The sequence below is a fragment of the Pipistrellus hanaki genome (genome assembly GCF_964339955.1).
Source record: "Pipistrellus hanaki genome assembly, chromosome: 12".
Lineage (NCBI taxonomy): Eukaryota > Metazoa > Chordata > Mammalia > Chiroptera > Vespertilionidae > Pipistrellus > Pipistrellus hanaki.
This window is the reverse complement of record NC_140514.1, coordinates 32,815,012-32,834,221: the sequence shown is the minus strand read 5'-3', so window position 1 is coordinate 32,834,221 and position 19,210 is coordinate 32,815,012. Positions and strand designations below refer to the sequence as shown.

Below are 19,210 nucleotides of genomic sequence, written 5' to 3'. Positions count from 1 at the left end.
CGAAACCCAGACATGTGCCCTGACCGGGAATAGAACTGTGACCTTCTGGCTCATGCTCAGCCACTGAGCCATGCAGGCTGGCATATTTATGTAAGTTTGATCTTAAGTATTTACCTCTAGACTGTAAATTTCTTGAGATCAAGGCTGTTTACCATTATATCCTTCATGTCCAACAGATGCCCTGCACTTAGTTCTTTGCACACATGTTTGTTGAATGGATGAACCGCCTTGGCCTAGTTTAGGACTCCTCCTTTTAGCAAAGCAGCTCTTTTTCCATTTTTTACTCACCATGTCCCCCACCCTGTCCTAAACCAACAAGAGCCCCAAGAGAATCTGGGCTAGGGAAGGAGTCTGATGACAAATATAACACTGGAACCAGAAAAGCCATGCCCTCTGGTGACTCAAACTTTGTTTATGGTCCAAACTCTTCCTCCAAAATCTTCCCTTAGGATGGATTTTTTTTTTCCCCCTCCACAAGGTCTCTTGGTCCTCCCCCTAAATACGTGCGTCCCTGCTCGAGCACATTCCTCTTCAATAGAGTCAGGGTTGTGGAGAGGCAGTTCCTGGCATCTGTTAGTGTGGTGTTTATGACGTTTTCACATTCCAACCTATTTATGGACATTGAAGGCATACTTTTTAACTACTTACCATATTTCCTGATTGCCTGGTTAATGATAATTTAAAATCACATATGTCTGAAAACATTGAGTATTCTTGAAAACTCAGTTTTCATTTTGATCTTCTAGGATCACCCAGGCAACTTTTTCAGAAGCTGTAAGGTCTATGCAGAGATATAACTGCTGCCCCTTTGGAGGGCAGATCTTACTCTCACATTCAAATCAGAGGTGAGAAGAGTGTCACCTTTGGGGTCACAGACTGGGCCCTGGCTGGCCCTGTGAACCCTATTATTAAATAATAACTTCTTATTTTTTTAAGGAAAATAATTTCCATGTTGTTTCTCTATTATAGAGTTGGTAGGATACATACTTATTACATGGAGACAAAGATTAAATAATTCTCAGTGTGACTGTTTATAATGGGTGAGGGGTTTCATTTGGGGGTGATGAGAATATTTTGGAACTAGGCAGAGGTTGATAGTACCCAACATTGTGAATGCATTTAAAAGTCATGGAAATGTTAACTTTAAAATGGTTAATTTTATGTAATGAGAATTTTACCTCAATAAAAAATATTAACCATTATTCTCAGGGAACATGAGAATTTCTCTCATGGGAAAAGTCTAGTAATGTTAGTCAGTCAGTCATCACTGAGGTCATAGAATTCCCTGGAAATGTGGACATTTGTACCCACCTCTTCCCCCCACCCCAGGTATCATTTGAAGCCAGCTGGATTTAATCTACTACTTAAAGATCATGTTTTTTAAAACAACTTCTAGCAGCAAGTTGTTGGCACAGAGGAATAGCCATAATGGAAGAAAACGAAAATAACTTCTGACTAGTATCTGAATATAGCCTTTATAAAGCTACTTTTCTACTTAACTTTGTTAATCAAAATATTTGTTATTGTAGTTACATTTCAGAACATATGAGGTAGATTTTGGTTTCACGAAGTTTTAGTCATACTAAATTAACAGTATATTCATTTTGGATTTATTTCTCAAGCTATGATGCTATTTTCACTGAAAATGAATTCATTTATTCAGTCAACCAATATTTTTGAGTACCTTCTATGTGTCAATCAGGATATTAGATGCTAGAAATACAGAGATTAATATGGCACACACCCCCACACAAAAATTTATGGCCTAATCACATTAATTATATAGATGATCATATTTTGGATGTGGAAAGCTACATCAGAAGATGAAGGTGAGCTTCATGGTGTCAAGAGCTTGTTTGTCATGGTCACTGCTGACTCCTCAGCATCCATAATAGGGTTGGCACATTGAAGATATTTTTTTATAAGTGAATGAAGCTTTCCACAAATTATGTTCTATTTTTCAGTTTTATGTGATTCTTATAGAGTCTAGCTTTAACTCAAACCAGAAATGCCTAATTCACTGGCTACAATCTGGAAAGAATAATGAGTGCATTCTTTCTTACCCTCCTCTTACCCAGTGTGCAAATATCTTTGCCATGTCAAATGTTTAGATTGTCTGCTTTTAATTTATTTATCCTCCTCACATAAGTGGGCTGCGCAGGCCACAGAGAAACACCTGTGGGAAAAGGCATCCATCCTCCTCTGTAGCCTCCTCACTCTTCCCTGTCATCAACTCCTCTCTGTTTTCCAAAGGTTCTCACTTCCACACCAGCCTCTGCTCTCAGCCCAGGCACTTGGGCATAGTGCCCTGGTTTTGAGCTGCTTGCCCTGATTTGGTCCAGGATGCCAGCAATCAAGAACACTTCGATCCTTCCCTGAAAGAAGTGGTGATCTTTTTTTTTTTTTTTTTAAACCATACATCCTTTTTATTGTTAAGTCATAAAGAGATACCAAAATTAAAAGCAAAAATTACAGGTTAAGACTTAACACAACTACTAGGAGCATCAAAGGAAGTGAAAATGGGACTAGGCGCAGGGCAATATGAATGAATGAACATGGGAGGGTCAAGATAGGGAGAACAGTGAGCATGTGCTGAAGGTACTAGGGAGAGGGTCTGGTGAAAATTTTGGTCTTAGACAAGCGCCTAGATAAAGAAATAATGGGACAACATTTCTAAACCCCACTATGTGCTTCAGAGTCATCCTCGCCATTGGCGCTGTCTCTGTCATCCTTTCCTTCCTCAGCCTCTTTTTCATCATCCTTGATCAACTCCAGCTGGTCATCCCCCCGATTTTCATTATCATCATCATCCAGTAGGTCCCCCTCCTCAGCAGAGTCCTCTGCACCCCCCTCGGATTCTTATCTTCACATTAGTCTCATCTTTCTTCAGGGAGCTGGTGGTCTGCTCCTCTTCTGTCTTATCCTTCTTCATCTCTACTGGGTATGAGAAGGACAAGTCTGCTTGTTTGCTCTGTTCCTTTCAATTTTTTCCAGGCTTTCCAGTAGATAATCCACTTTCTGTTTTATCTGGGTCAGTTCCTTCTTAATGGCCTGAAGGTTAACTCCTTTCAACTTTGCAGACTTGGAAGAAGATCCTCGCTGTCCACTCTTAGAATTGAACCACTTTTGCCCCTTCGTGATGTAATTCCTGATACACGTTGGTGTTTTGAGGGCACTACAGCCCAAGCAATAGGAGGAGGAGGAGGAACAAGTGCTGGGTAACTGTACATCCTGTCATAATAATCCCGTTGAAAGTCATAGTCCAAGTCAAAAGAGGAGCCGTACATCTCCGCTGCAGATCATTTCACACCTGCTTTTCCTCTGTTCCCCTGTAGCCAGATTAATATCTAAAACCTGGCCAGGGATCATTCTGCCATCTTCTCCTGCACCGCAGGAGAAGATGGCAGAATGGGCCCTAGTTGCTAATTCCTGGGCAATAGCAGTTCTCTCATTAACATATCGAACGAAGGCAAAGCCCTGATGAACAGAGCAACCGGGCATTTCTCTCATTAACATATCGAACGAAGGCAAAGCCCTGATGAACAGAGCAACCCACAATTTTGCCATACTTTGAGAAGATAACCTCCACATCAGATTTCTTCACCACAAGAGTATTGAGATTCCCAATGAATACACAGGAGTTCATGGAGCGAGGATATGTCCTGTTGGTAACATTGCTGGCCATTGTCTTTGATGATTACGGTTCCTCACAAAGCCAAAATGTAGCTGAAGATCAAAAAAATTTCACTGGAGGGAAAAGGGAGAAGAGGTTCGATTCTGAACCTCCTACTCCCGGGTTCTACGTGGAGAAGGTCAGCAACACGGCTGCGACTGCTCAGCCTTCATCTCTTCACAAAATGGCTAGAAGTGGTGATCTTGAAATGGTCTTGAAGAACCAGGTTAAGACTTTTACTAATACCCTTAATTGTTTGATGCACGTGTTGTTGTCTTTTAAAGGTTAGTGCTATTGCCCAGGAATTAGCAACTAGGGCCCAGTCCCAAACAAGATGGGTTAACACCATACATTCATTATAAGACAGTTACCAACAATGTTGACAGCACACCTTTTCCAAGAGTCCTAAGATGGTCTGAACTAACTGATTTATCCCTATCATTATTTCAACCACCGATCCCACTCTTGGACTATGATAGGAAGATACTAGAAGGAGGGAGACTATCAGGCTTATTCATTGCCTTTGGGGAAAAGGGGGAGACTTGCTCTTCTACCCCAAGCCAATGGGTAGGAGAGGAGCAGGAGAGCACAGTAAAAACAGTGATGCCCTAGCCTAGCCGGTTGCTCAGTGGTTACTGCCCTCAGATTGAAGGGTCTTGGGTTCCAGTCAAGGGTACATACCTTGGATACAGGCTTGATCCTGCCCTGGTCAGAGTGCATGCGGGAGGCAACCAATCAATGTGTCTTTCACATTGATCTTTCTTTCTCTCTGTCTCTCCCTTCCCTTCCACTCTCTTGGAAAAAAATATCAGAGGAAAAAATATGCTTGGGTGAAGATTAACAAAACAAAATAAGAAGAAGCCCAATGATAAGAGGCTGTGAGGTGTACATCCAGGGTCTTGGTAGTAGCTGTCTGTGGAATAGATGGAGCTGGGTGGCATCTTCCTCTTGTGTGGTACACGTGTGAATTCTTCAGAGGCAAGACATGGTCACTGCAGAGAACTTATACATGTTCTCTGTATGAGAACAAGGAAGACAGCATTTGGGGGACTATCACAGAGAGGGCATCTAGAGAACCACAGTGTTAATCAGAGAGAAGTGTCAACCCACTGAGAGAGGTAGAGATCCTTGTCTGGGTCACTTGTCTGTCCTGCCCAACACTGCAAAGCCCAGCTTTGGAAGAGGAAAGGAGAGTGACAGCTCAGAACCAGGCTCTCTAGTAATCAGGGCCCCTGGTCAGTTCTCATTTTCCCAGGAGGGGAAATGAGATTTCAACTGAGAATGAGATTAAAATCTTTAAATAGAGTTGTAATAGCCAAAATGAGTAGTAGTTATGAAATCTGAAAGTCAGGAATCTATTTTTCCTGGAAGTCCTAGAAATTGTTAAGTCAGGAACGGGGAGATTCCAGAATTTTGTTGAAAGCAAGGGTTGGAGAAAAATAAATTCCTCTCATGTCTAAATTCTCTGAGTTGAGACCTAATCAACTGAATTCCTGAAATAGGGTTATATCAGTTGATAGGCAATAATGACTATCAGCTTCAACTCTGGATGGCACATTCAGCCCTCAAGCAAGGACCACTTTCATGAGTGCAGCCTCACAGGATCTCCATGCTTAGGGTTTAATATTTTGTGATCATCATGTTGAAATTTTTAATACTTTCATCTTCAAAGTTGTGTTTGATAAATGAAGTCTGATGGGGTGGAAAAGCATGTGCCCAGGGCTTGGAGCCTTGGCCCACGCACAATCCCACCACTCAACATCTCCCAGGATGGGTTCTCCACTGCCCACCCCCATGTTCCCTGATTCCCAGAGTCCCATCCCCTCACCACCCCCTGGCAACAGTGGCTGCTGGTGTTTGCCCCTCTGTGGAGGGGCTAGTGTGCAGGCACAGGGAAGTTGGAGTCAGGCAGGCATGAGTACTTTGGGCTGATAGTTCCACAGCATGTTGGACAAGACTTGGCAGAAGGAGCCTCTAGCCTATCCCTGATGCAGGAATCTACTGCAACCGGGATCTTTTTCCATGGTAGGTTGAAGCCAGTAGGCCAGTGGGAAGGGGAGACTTTTCACCCCTGATTGTCTTTGATCTAGTGACTGAAGGAAGGGACCCAGCAGTTGGTGGTCCATCTGGGTCCTGCTTCAGGGTCCATTCATTGCACTGGAATTCATTGCCTGAGGGAGCCCTACATTAGCAAAGTAAAAACACTGCATTGTGAGAGGTTGAGAGAGAAAGTGGAAGAAAATAAAAAGATTTAAAATTTAGTCTCTTTAACAACACACACTTTTTCTGTTTTTCCAACAAAAGCCCATTTTCATTTTGTTCCAGGCCCAACAGTTATATAGCTGGTCATGCTCTCAAGCCTCCTTTCCCCAGAGAGGGATTAATTTCCTATCGTGAGTGTCCTGCACCTGGCTATAGTCTCCTTAAATTGTTATAGACCCTGGCTGGATAGCTCAGCATTGTCCCCATACACCAAGTGTGTGGGTTCAATCCCCTGTCAGGTTGTACTAGTATACAAGAACCAACCAATGAATACATAAATAAGTGGAGCATCAAAAATTGATCTCTCTCTCTCTCTCTCTCTCTCTCTCTCTCTCTCTCTCTCCTTTCCTCTGTCTCTCTAAAATCAATCAGTAAATTTTTTCTAAAAAACATAATTGTTATAGTAACAAGGCAACATACAACAATTTAAAGAATATAGAAGTTTTATAAAGGACTACTTCTATCATTCCAACCAAGTACAGTCAAACAAGCTTATGTTTTTAAAAATGAATATATATTATCCTTGCAAGGAGGGTGGTAAAGGAGGGTGGGGATGGGAGACATCTGTAATACTGTCCTCAGTGGAGATAAGGACTAAACTAGTTCAGAGTTGTTAAATATTTAGGGCAAATGCATAACATTCTGAATTCCAGTTCATTGATGCAGAAGATAATACAAAGCCAAAACAATGTTTGGGGAAAATTAGGAAGAAAAATTTCCCCCATTTGAGGTTCATGTTACAACTAAGAGATTATCTCTTCCTCATTAAGCAAAACTAATTGAAAATGCCTTGCAGTTAAATACTTAATCTTCTATCTGAGGCTTTACTATTTTTTACAGGAAATCCATTGGGAATTATCTTGTCTATGACCCAAATCAGTGCATAGGAACCATTTCTCCAAAGGAAATTCTCAAAGAAGGGATAGGATATTTTGCTCTTTAATTATTAGTTTTCTAGTTAGTGAGTGTACAAATTACATTTTCCCTGTTGTGCATCTGTATTGGGTTTCATTAATGAACATTGCTAATTTTTGTACTATTTTTAGGTAATAAGTTAAAATAAATTAAAAACATTTATTAAAGCCAAGACTAGGATGTTGGCTTTTCAAACAACCTATTGGTATTTAAAAGTGTGTGCCTTTGAGATGCTATTGGCAGGAACAATTTCATATAATCAGGAAAAAAAAAATCTTCAGTATTATGTTGTCGTGATCCACATAGTTGGAAATTTGCTCACTGAGATCAACTTTTGTTGTTTTATTTCTGTTACTCATCTCTTAAATATTTTCTCTTCCTAATTCATTTTCCCAATTGTAGTAGAGGCTGCCAGATGTGCGTCCTCCCTCGTTCCACTATAATAAAAAACACATGGTTGGCCAGCTGTAATATATATTCTTTCTTTTTCTGCTATCAGATATGGTCATGTGAGTAAAAACCTCCTTGGCCCATAAAAACCTCTCATACATGCTTCCCTAGGATGATAGCCTGCCTCCAAGATGACCCCCAATGATGCTTGACTCTGGCATTGATATCCCTATGTAATCACTTCCTCCACTGCATATGGCTGACCTATATAACCAATAGGATTTTGCAGATTGTGGAATGTGATTTCCAAGTCTAGGTCATAAAAGACATTGTGCTTTCATCTTGCACTTTTATTAGTAGATCACTTTCTCTGAGGCAAGCCAGCGGCCATGTCATGAAGATATTCACACATCCCAGTAGAGAGGCAAAGAATTGAGGCCACCTGCCAAAAACTAGCACTAAGTGAGCCACATTGGAAGGAAACACTCCAGCCCTAGAAGAGCCTTCATATAAAAGCAGACGCCTGATGGCAAACTCCTTGAAAGACCTCGGGCCATAATTATTCAGCTAAGCTACTTTGACATTCCTGCCTCACAGAAACTGAGATAATAAGCATTAAATTCTTGTTTTATGCTACAAAGTTTGTTATGCAGGAATAGGTAATTGACACATCTAGTCAACTGGATGCTGATGCTCATGACAATCTTGGCAGCCACATGTTAAGGAGTATAGAGCTGTCATTAATTCCAGTTTCTGAATGACCATGTAGAGGAGAACATTCTCCTCTATTTTCTCTACTCCCTACACCAGCCTGGACTGTTGAGAGACAAACTTTTTTACATTTTGGAGTCTAAATTTTGCAATAGGTTATTCTATCCTGACTAATACACCAACTTTGCATTTTCTTTCTTTCTTACTTTATTATGTATTTATGAAGATATTATTCCTCTGAGCAAGGATTTTTTTGATAATTAAAAATTAAGACATGTGATTAAGCCAGCCAGCATGGTTGAGCATTGACCTATGAACTAGGACAGTGGTTGGCAAACTGTGGCTCGAGAGCCACATGCAGCTCTTTGGCCCCTGGAGTGTGGCTCTTCCACAAAATACCACGTGCAGGCGGCACATACAGTGCGATTGAAACTTCGTGGCCCATGTGCAGAAGTCGGTTTTCGGCTCTCAAAAGAAATTTCAATCGTTGTACTATTGATATTGGCTCAGTTGACTAATGAGTTTGCCAACCACTGAACTAGGAGATCATGGTTCGATTCCTGGTCAGGGCACATGCCCAGGTTTTCAGGCTTGATCCCCCACTTTGGGGCATGCAGGAGGCAGCCATGAATGATTATCTCTCATCATTGAGTTTCTATCTCTCTCTCTTTCCCTTCCTCTATGAAATCAATTTTTTAAAAAGACATGATTAAATATTCAGACTGATGGATTGAAAAGTACACAATGGTAGTTACAAAACAGTCATGGAAATGTAAAGTACAGCATAGGAAATACAGTCAATAATATTGTATGGTGCCAGTTGAGTACTTTGTAAAGTATACGACTGCCTAACTGCTATTTGGTACACCTGACAAAAGATAATGCAAAACTTTTAAAGAAAGAAATAGACTGGAAGATTTTATATCATAAAGATAACTATTGTTGCCAATGGGATCTACAGAATCAATATACTCTCAATCAAATCTCCAATAGACTTTTAAAAAGTAGAACCTCATCATTATATTCTAAAATTTCTATGGAAATACAAAAGACCCAAAATAGCCAAGTCACTCTTGGAGAGGATGAATAAGTTTAGGTGACTTGGGCTAAAGATTTTAAGACATTAAAGCATTAGTTCTTAAGATAGTGTAGTATTGGTACTGGATAGAAAAGTAAATCAATGGAACAGAAATAAAGCCCCAAAGTAGACACTGGCATATATAGAAAATATTTGGCAATTCTGGAAAAATAAAGACTAATAAGTCAGAGGCAAAAGAAAGGTAATGTATCTTCATGGCAACAGAGTCCGGAGAATTTCTTCCAGAAAGCACAAGAAAGTCAAACATAGAGGAAAAGATTGAAATGTAAATTATATTAAAATGAAGAACTTCTGATCATCAAAAGACATCATAAAGAGAGTGCAAAGACAAGCTACAAACCAGAAGATATTTACTAAGATCTAATACTTAGAATATATGAGAGCTATACAAATCAGTAAGAAAATGACAAAATATTCAGTAATGAAAAGGGCAAGAAACCATTTAACCAAACATTTAGCAAAAGAAAGAAATTTAAATGGCCCATAAACTCATGAAAACATGTTTAATCTACATAGTTATCAATGAAATGCAGATGCAATGAAATACCATTTCATAACCCATCAGACTGACAAAATTTAAAAATAAACAAATGCCATATCTTGGTGAGCATTTATATTAATGGGAACTCAGCTGTGCTGGTGAGAGTATTTATGGGCACAGACACTTGGAAAAACAGCTTGGCACTACTTCATAAACATGGATAGAGGCATACTTTACAACAAAGGAATTCCACTGCTGTGTATGTACCCCAGTAACTTTCTCATGTTCATCAGGAGATATACAGAACATTCAATGGAAGCATTTATAATAGCCCTATAGTAGTCAAGATCCTCCAAAGAAACGGAACCAATAATGTGTGTATGTGTGTGAAAGAGAGAGAGAGAGAGAGAGAGAGAGAGAGAGAGAGAGAGAGAGAGAGAGAGAGAGAGAGTTTAAGGTATTGGCTCATGCCAATGTGGAGGCTTGACAAGTCCAAAATCTCATGAGGGAGGCCAGCAGGCTAAAGACTCAGGAAAGAGCTGCAGTTTGAGTTGAGAGGCAATTTGCTGTCGAACAAGGCAGAGCCAATGAATGTCCCACATGAAGTCAAAGGCAATCTGCTCTGGGGAGGTCAGTGCTGTGTTCTATTGAGGCTTTTAATTGGTTGGATGAGATCTACTCACATTATGGAGTGCAATCTGCTTTATTCAGCATACGCCAATTTAAATTTAAATCTCATCCAAAAACACCCACACAGAAACATTCAAATATCTGGTCACCATGGCCCAGCCAAGTTCACTAAAATTAGCTATCAAAGCTCCAAACTAGAAATATCTAAATGTCCTTCAGTGGTAGACTATATGACAAGCTACAGTAAATTATGACATATACACATAATGAAATACTAAATTACTATTGTGGTAAGCAGGATTTTAAATAGGCCTCTATGATCTCTACCCGTGTTATTACTCTTTGATTAATCTCTCTTGAATGCAGGCAGAATTTATGACTTGCTTCTAACAAATAGAATGTAACAAAATGTTACTCTCTTGATTAGGTTATGTTATATGGCAAAAATGATGAGCTATCATGCCCATTGTTGTGTGTGTTTCTCTATTTATGCATGTATATGTATACATACATATATACATACAAATATATCTATGTTCGTATATATTTACTTAAATATAAATATATAAATATACAAGTATGTAAATATATATCTATAATATATCTATATATATATTTTTTCTCCTCTCTTCTGCTGGCTTTGAAGAAGCAAACTTCCATGAGTTTTAAAGTTGCAAAAAAGAAAATGAATTCTGCCAACAACCTGAATAAGGTTGGAAGCAGATTCTTCCCCATGGGAGAAGTATAAAATCAACATTTATGAGTTCTAGCTATGTCCATTAACACTGTGTACATATTTTTTAACTGAAGTGATAGTAATAACCCAATAATACAGAGAGACTGGCACTCTTGTGTTGTTAATAGCATTGCAAATTTATAGTCTTTCAGTGGAATAGGTTTAACCATATTAGAAGTATAAAGTAATACATTAAAGAACTGCTATCCTTTGACTCAGGATTTCTAGTTTGGGAAATTTAAGGTTATATAAGAAAACAATCTTAAAAAGTCAGAATTGAGCCAACATGTACAATACTGTTTAAGGCAGAAATACTTATTTTAAAAAACCAAAACAATTCAAATTCCTTATTTTTTGTAAATTCTCAAAGTGTAGCATATTGACAAAAGAAATAATGTGATAAAAATATGTCTTGTATTGGTCTATGGACATATTAAACAATACCAAATGAACAGCCAGAACTAAATAAGCTGTCTGTATCTTCAGAAGTATTAAAAATATCTTCAGAAGTATTATAAATATCAGAGATAGTTGATATAAATAGTTGTGTTATGTTTATGGGACTTATCCAATGAAGTATTATGATTTTTAAAATAAGTAGGAACACATTTAATCTGAAAGAATATATTTAATGGTGGAATTTCAGGCAGTGTTACAGACAGATGGTGAAACTATTTGTGCAGGAGGTGGGGGTGGCTAGGGGAAAGGGAGACCTAAAACCTCACCGCATGGGAAGTTTCTATAATCGGAGGGTTTTTTCTGGGCTGTGCAGGCTGTGGAGCCAAAAGGGGAGACTCAGACAGCAGACTTCTTTAGGATATAAGCTGACTTCTTTTCTTTTTTTCTTCTTTTTTAAAAAAAAAAATATTTTATTGATTTTTTTTACAGAGAGGAAGGGAGAGAGATAGAATTAGAAACGTCGATGAGAGAGAAACATCAACCAGCTGCCTCTTGCACACCCCCTACTGGGGATGTGCCCACAACTCAGGTACATGCCCATGACCGGAATCGAACCCGGGACCCTTCAGTCCGCAGACCGACGCTCTACCACTGAGCCAAACCGATTTCGGCCTTTTCTTTGTTTCTTATATTTATTTTTATAAAGCAGTCGCAACTTAATTATTTACCTCAGTATATAAGAGAGACTTACAACTTTACAGAGTTGAGTCTGAATCCTGTGTGCCTTGATCTGACTAACTCGTTTCACTCCAACATTGAGAGAAGTCTGAAAAGTGTTAACAATGGAAGGACATAATTATTCAGAGAAGGGTATCCACTTGCTTTGATGGCAGCAACATTAAGGTGATTATGTTCTGAGTCCTAGTTCAGTAAGTAATTTTAATAATTGAGTATATTAGTATATTAAGGCAAAAAAAAAAAAAAAAAAAAAAAAAAAAAAAAAAAAAAAAAGGAATGAAGTGTCATTCCCAACCACAGACCAGTATAAACGAAGGCCAGGGACCAAGAGGAGACTACATAGCTCTTGCAGCTTTCGGATTAGAATAGATTAGAAACAAGGGAGAAGGCAGGGCTTCCTTCAATACAGTATTCTGCTTAGAGAGAAAGTGACTCCAGTTACAAGTGTGTTGTGCATCCAAAAGTACCAAGACTTCCACAGATGACCTCTTTTCTATCTCAGTTTTTGCCGTTATAAAATAAAACTAGAAATGACCCTCTCTCCATGATCCCTTCGTACCCCCACTATTCATACATCTGAAAAATATTGTGAATATAAATTGGAGTAATTGATGATTTTTTTATAGCATGTCGTACAAAAGTTGTCCCTGCCATCAAGTGGCTTATTACACTTTAATCAAGGCTTTTCTCAAGATTTCTATACAAGCATTTTTTTCAGAGAGATTTTTAAATCACTAAGAATGACAAATGGTGAATGCATTTTTAAATTTTCCATGGTATTAAAATTGTAAGAAATATCACATAGACAATGAATATTTACCTTTAAGATGTTCATGACTTTTTAAAAAATGCTTTTAGTATCACAAGGTCTACAATGTAAGCTCCCTAATAAGGTCACTTGGTATCGGGTTGCTCAAATGTGCACATGACCTTTCAAATAGAACTTGATCTCTAAATGCTGTGAACTGTCACCCAAGTATTCATAATTTGGGATTAAATTTCATATACATTATTTGAGAAGTCGACATAATACCAACAAAATAATTTTCAAAAAATCGTATTCCTTTTTCCCAGACATATCTTGATATATGTAAAGGGTATCCCCCAAAAAGGTATTCATACTTTAACAGCTGATAGGTCAATTTTGAAAATGAAACGTATGTTAATAAACACTACCTTTATAATTATTCAGAGTGTGTGTATACATTTTGGAGGGTACCCTATATATATGTAATATGTATATTTTAAGTTGCAGTATTTCAAAAATCCCTTTAGAATCCAAAGTGTAGGTAATGGCACAAACTATTCAAAGGAATTAATGTCTTTCCAGCAGCTGTTCTTCCATTTCCCCTGGCAGCATCAGGTGGCAGGGACAGGCAGTAACCAAATCTATGTAGTGTTACGTGTGACTCTGGGAAATCACTGATGACCTTGCTGAAGTCTGATACTCTGAGCAGTGATCAAATAGGGAAGCCATGGAGCAGGCTGTGCAAACTATCCTCCTCCTCCCCCCCCCCCCCCCAGCTTCATTTAGTGTATGGCTTGACATTTTGTTGGGATAGCAACTTGCAGGAAAGGTGAACAGTTCCAGAGGAAAAGTGTTGGAGTCGAACGGATCTAGATTCAAATTCTAGCCCATTACAACTCCTCAGAACTTTGTTCACTCATTTGTATCAAGAAAATACAAATACCCATTTCACAGGGTTGTGTGAGGATTAAGAAGCTGTAAATGGTCTAGTTTGCATAAAAATAGAAGCTCAAGAAATGTCAGTTCCCTTCTTCTCATTGGCTTGGGTCACTTTGGCCTTATTAAATTTTCACTTCATTTTCAATTATGTCATTCTTCGATTCTTTAGTTAATGAGATGCAATTGATAGTATTGTGCTCTGTATTGGTAATGGAAGGCCTGAGTATAGAGTTTCCCTGGTGCTGCTTGGTCCATTGCACAGAATTCTACAAGGTCATGCATAATCTGTGGTATTGTGCAGAGCATACAATAAACAATGGATTAACATTTTTGTCATTTTTATGTCCCCCCCCCCCTCTGGGGAGTTGTGTTGATAATCTAAAGATATCTTATTAATATTATTAGAATTTTGTAGGTTTCAAAAAGAAGTCTTGCCCTGGCCAGTAAGCTAAATGGTTAGAACATTGGCACCTTGCACTGAAGGGTAGTGGGACTGATCAGGGCCAGGCCAACTGGGGGGAGGGCCATAGGAGGTTGGCCTTCAGCCCCAACCCAATAAGGGTCAGGCTGGTGTTGGACAGGGGAGGGGCCATGGGAGGTTGGTTGGTTGGCCTTGCCCCCAGTCAGGGTGGAGGTGCCAATCAGGGGTGGGATTGGTCTGAGGTAGGAGCTGCAGGAGTTTGGCAGGCTTGGGGGACGGGTTGAGGGAGGTTGGCCAGCCATGGAGAGGAACCGCAGGAGTTGGCTGACTACTGCGGGAGGTTGGCTGTGGGAACACACTGACGACAAGGGGGCATCTCCTGCATTGAGCAATCTGCCCCCTGGTGGTCAGGGCACGTCATAGCAACTGGTCGACTGGTTGGTTGGTTGTTCAGTTGTTCAGTCACTTAGGCTTTTATATATATAGATGGTGCTAACAGGGAGTAATCTTTTGCTTTATAGGTTGTGCTTTTCTAATCACTTAACTTTTTAAAAATAAGCACATATTTTTTAAAAAAAAATCAAAGTTGTTATTCTTTTGAAAGATAAAATCATTGATTTCCCACTAATCCAGCTTCTGGTTAAAAGTTTAAAAGTTACATTGTTAAGCAACTAAATATTAAGAGGAAACAAGTATAAATATTCTAATTGCCTAGGGGAACCAGCAAAATTTTAAATACAATGCATCAAAACTAGGAATCACTCAAAGTAGGCAAGCAAAGAAAAGAAATAAACATTAAGCTATAGTGAAATCATAAAACTGATTCTGCAAAGGCCATTTTCTGATAATTAAATAATTATATAAAATGTCTACTTATAACATTTGATTACCAGAGATCCTGGGGAGAAAACCAGCCTAAATAAACAAACAAAAGGTCCCACGGGCTCAAGATTGTTTCTCTAGCTAGTTTTTGCATCACATAAGGTGTCCTGGTTACATCTCAGTGTTTTATAGTAAATTAAGAGGAGTTACATAATATAAGAAACTTGTTACTGATCATTAGAGTGAACCTTTGGCCAAAAAAATGACAGAAAGTAGACAGACTTACTACAAACAACATCTGCCAATCACCAAATGCAAAGTACTGTTGATTACACCTTTAGATGGCAGCTAAAAATACAGCGACTCATTCTCTTCCCATGCAGACAATAGTTGGCAGAAGGAAAATTCACTTAGATAGCAAAGTCACTAATTTAAAGTAGCTCTTTATAAGGTGACTAGAGGCTTGGTGCACAAATTTGTGATGGGTGGGGTCCGGCTGGAGAGGGGCTAAGGGCAGTTGGCCAGCCAGCCTTGCCCCTGGTCAAACTCCCAGTTGAGAAGATAATTTGCATATTAGCCTTTTATTATATAGGATAGAAGAAAGATTAATGCCTCGATTGTTTAAAGTGATAAAGGTTGTGCAATAAACTCAAGACATGTGAAAATCAATTTAAAACACTAATGATTTAAATCCAGGGAGGCCTATATTTCTTTACATGAAAAGAAATATGAAGTGTTGGTAAGAATGTGGAGAAATGGGAAAATTTATTCACTTCCAGTGGGAGTATAAATTGGTACAACCACGTTGGAAAGGTGTTTGGCAGCATTTCCTAAAGCTGAGCACATACCCTATTACCCAGCCATTCTACTACTAGGTATATACTTAACAGAAATGCATCCATATGTGCAGCCAAAGATGTATTTAAAAATGTTTGTAGCAGAACTTTTTCTAATAGCCTCAAAATGTAAATGACACAAAATCCCATCAATAGTAGAGTGGGTAAATTATAGAATGATCACACAGTGGAATACTGGACAGCAATGAAAATGAACGAGTTTTAACTCTATACAACAATGTGAATGACTCGCATAAAGATAATATCGATCAAGGGAAGCCAGGCACAATGTAGTGTATACTTGTATGAGTTCATTGGTATGAATTTCAAATACAGGCAAAACAAATCTATGAATTAGAAGTCAGGATAGTGGTTATCCTTGGGATTAAGATTGTGTAAAAGGCATGAGGGGGATTTCTGGGAGCTGGTGATGTTCTCTTTCTTGCTCTGTGTGTCTGTTAGATGAGTCACATCCAAACCTGTAGAGAATTTTTATGAGTTTATTTGAGCCAAAAAACATATGCCAGGGTGTAAGATCTCAAATGCTCCAGGAAATAATAGTTTGTAGCTTCTTTTCTGCATTCAAGAGGAAAAATACATACAGGTGAGAAAGCAAGGTGGGGATTTGGTTACAAGATAGTTCATAAGATTATGTATTCTCTTGAGGGTTAACACCCCCTTTGAGGGGTATTATTTGTAACATCTCAAAGGTGTGTTAACCTAGATGCACAAGAACAATGGACAGGACTGGCTTAAAATTGTTCACTACAGAAGTTATAGGTCTAGGGCAGTGGTAGGCAAACTCATTAGTCAACAGAGCCAGATATCAACAGTACAACGATTGAAATTTCTTCTGAGAGCCAAATTTTTTTAAACTTAAACTTCTAGCGCCACTTCAAAATAGACTCGCCCAGGCCATGGTATTTTGTGGAAGAGCCACACTCAAGGGGCCAAAGAGCTGCATGTGGCTCACGATCCGTAGTTTGCAGACCATGGGTCTAGGGCATGACTACCCACTGTGACCTGCCCAGTTAGGAATTTATGAACAGATCACCCATAGAACCCCCTTCCCTCTTTTAAATCTATGGATTTGTGTGTATAATTTGTGAAAATTCAATAAGTTGTATACCTAAGATGCATGTACTATTATGTTTATGTGTTTTACTTTAATAAAAAGGGGGTAATAGAATCCACCTCCATGAATCAGGCTGAAAAAGGGTTTTCACCAAAAATATTGAGATTTCACAGAGTTTTCAAACTCAGAGGCAAGGCAGTAATGCAAATAAGTAAAGCCAGATGCAATACCATTTGGTCTGGTGTTGGGAACTAGGTAGAAATTCAAATTATCAGTGGGAGGGAGGGGGGAAAATCAATAAAATATGTAAAAAATAAATAAATAAATAAATAAATAAATAAATAAATAAATAAATACAAAAAAAGAAAAAAAGAAAAAAAAGAAATTCAAATTATCAGACCTCAACCCAGATCTACCGAATCAGAAACTCTGGGAATGGAACCAGTAATCTGAGTTTTAACAAGCCCTCCAGTTTTAATAAGCTTGCTTCTGATGCATGGTCATGTATGAGAATCACTTATCTAGATGTATTCTAAATCAAAGCAGTTCTTTAAAAATCATGTGAGCTTTAAAAAAATCCTCTGGCCAGATTTGGCCACAGGTCACTAATTTGTAAGTCATAATGAGAATAAACTAAACGGGCAAAAACTTTAATTATTTGTATAATTATACCAATTCTGTATTTCCCTTTTCTAAAATAATAATAATAATAATAATAATAATAATAATAATAAGGAATGCTCCTGCCTCAGTTTTATCCTCCCTAGGATTCAGGTATATGTAGGCAGGCCTAGGGTCTGATGGGGATCGGCCTTCTGGAATTCCATTTATAAAACAACTCTAGTAACCTACAGGAAGAACTAATCCCAATGGAAGGAAGAATTAAAGGTACAGAGGCTATTTTAGAGCAGTAGATGAAGGTGAACATGTCTGAGGACATCATGATGTCTGCCACTCAGATTGTTTGCAGTTCAGCCTGCAGACTCATTCCTTCTTTCAGCAAATAGCTGTTGAGCACCAACCTAGTCTGTCCCCAAGCTCTGTGACCCCCCAGGGAAACTGTATATAAGACCTAGTAAAAGCTAAAGGATTTTTTTCCTCCTGTTCTGTTTTGTTTTGCAGATCTTCTTAGGCCATGGAGAATTGCAGCTTATCTGTGAGACCATTTTTGGTGCCAGGGGCAGCAGTGTTGGTGCCAGGACCCTCACCACCTCTGATTCCCTTGAAGTTGGACTTGGGCCTTGGAGGCCTCCTTGCACACATCAGCAGCTGCAAGAGCGGTAGCATTGCCTATGGCAGGCTGTGGTAACCTGGCTTGGAGCATTGTCAATAGCCACTTACAGCAGGCAAGTAGAATTGTAAACATTTGGCAGCTGGCAGAACTGTGCTTGGAGCACACCTGAGACATCCGGGAGCTCCCTGGCCTGTTGGAAGTGGGGGATGAGACCTCCAGCAGAGGTAAGGAAATGTTATTTTGGAGCTTTGGTTGTTACTCTGTGTAACACTGAAGAGCACTGAGTCCTTAAGGGAATCTATGACTTGGTTTTGGTCTTGGCAACATTTAAAGAAACTCCATAATGCTTCTTGTGATAAGGTTAAGGTAATGTGAGTGCAATGAACATGGTAGACTCAAAGATTAAATCTCAACATTTGGTTTTCTTTTTTTAAATAAAAAAGAAACCCAGCAAGATTGTTATAGGTTTTTGGGACATGAGGTTTTAAAAAATCTCAGCACATATTCCTTTTTTTATCCACCTCTTTCAAAACATCCCTCTACAATGAAACAACCTGTAAAATGCAACAACATGATGACCAGCTGTTCTTTGGCCCTGGCAGGCAGTTTATTGCATGTTGATAAGGAAAAAGAACTTCGGAAACAGCCACTCCTTTTCTGACAGAATTATGAAAGATTGATGCCCTTTCCTTCATTTCTGCAATGCCTACTGCAGATTTTCAGATACTTCCTGAAATCCCAAATTGAATTCTATTAAAAACATACTTGTTTTTTCCCAAAACATGTTTGGGAACCTGAAGACCACAAACCTCTGTAAGACAAGATTCCTTTGCTGACCCTTTCTTTGCTTCATTCCCCACATACTAATCTATTGTACCCATATATGTCCACTTTTCCTGACTTCATGTTTCTACTTTTTTTGAGCCTTATTTTTAAATATTTGTTCTTCATCTTTTCCCCTTCTTCTGATTTATACCAATAAATTTTTCTTTGAAAACACTTTGGCTAGATGACTCCAAAAATATTTAAATATAACCTATGTAATGGTATTTGCTGCACTATATTGAGCATTTTATTGTAGAACCAGTTGTTAAAACATTT

At 38.8% G+C, this 19,210-nt stretch overlaps 1 protein-coding gene and 1 pseudogene across 3 annotated transcripts in view; one reads left to right on the top strand and one right to left on the bottom strand.

The window, feature by feature from the left end:
- The window catches only part of WDPCP (WD repeat containing planar cell polarity effector), a 361,986-nt gene that overhangs the window by 49,358 nt on the left and 293,418 nt on the right, over window positions 1-19,210 (top strand). For both annotated transcript variants that reach the window (XM_084901083.1, XM_084901081.1), the window contains exon 2: window positions 17,998-18,333. In XM_084901083.1, coding sequence (XP_084757209.1) covers window positions 18,316-18,333 — 18 coding nt within the window. In that variant the 5' untranslated portion in view covers window positions 17,998-18,315. The remainder of the gene's footprint in view (window positions 1-17,997; window positions 18,334-19,210) is intronic.
- Window positions 2,394-3,806, bottom strand: LOC311630767 (heterogeneous nuclear ribonucleoprotein C-like; annotated as a pseudogene). The gene is made up of 2 exons: window positions 3,495-3,806; window positions 2,394-3,415 (listed from the first exon to the last, which is right to left on the bottom strand). The product of its transcript is annotated as a heterogeneous nuclear ribonucleoprotein C-like (transcript).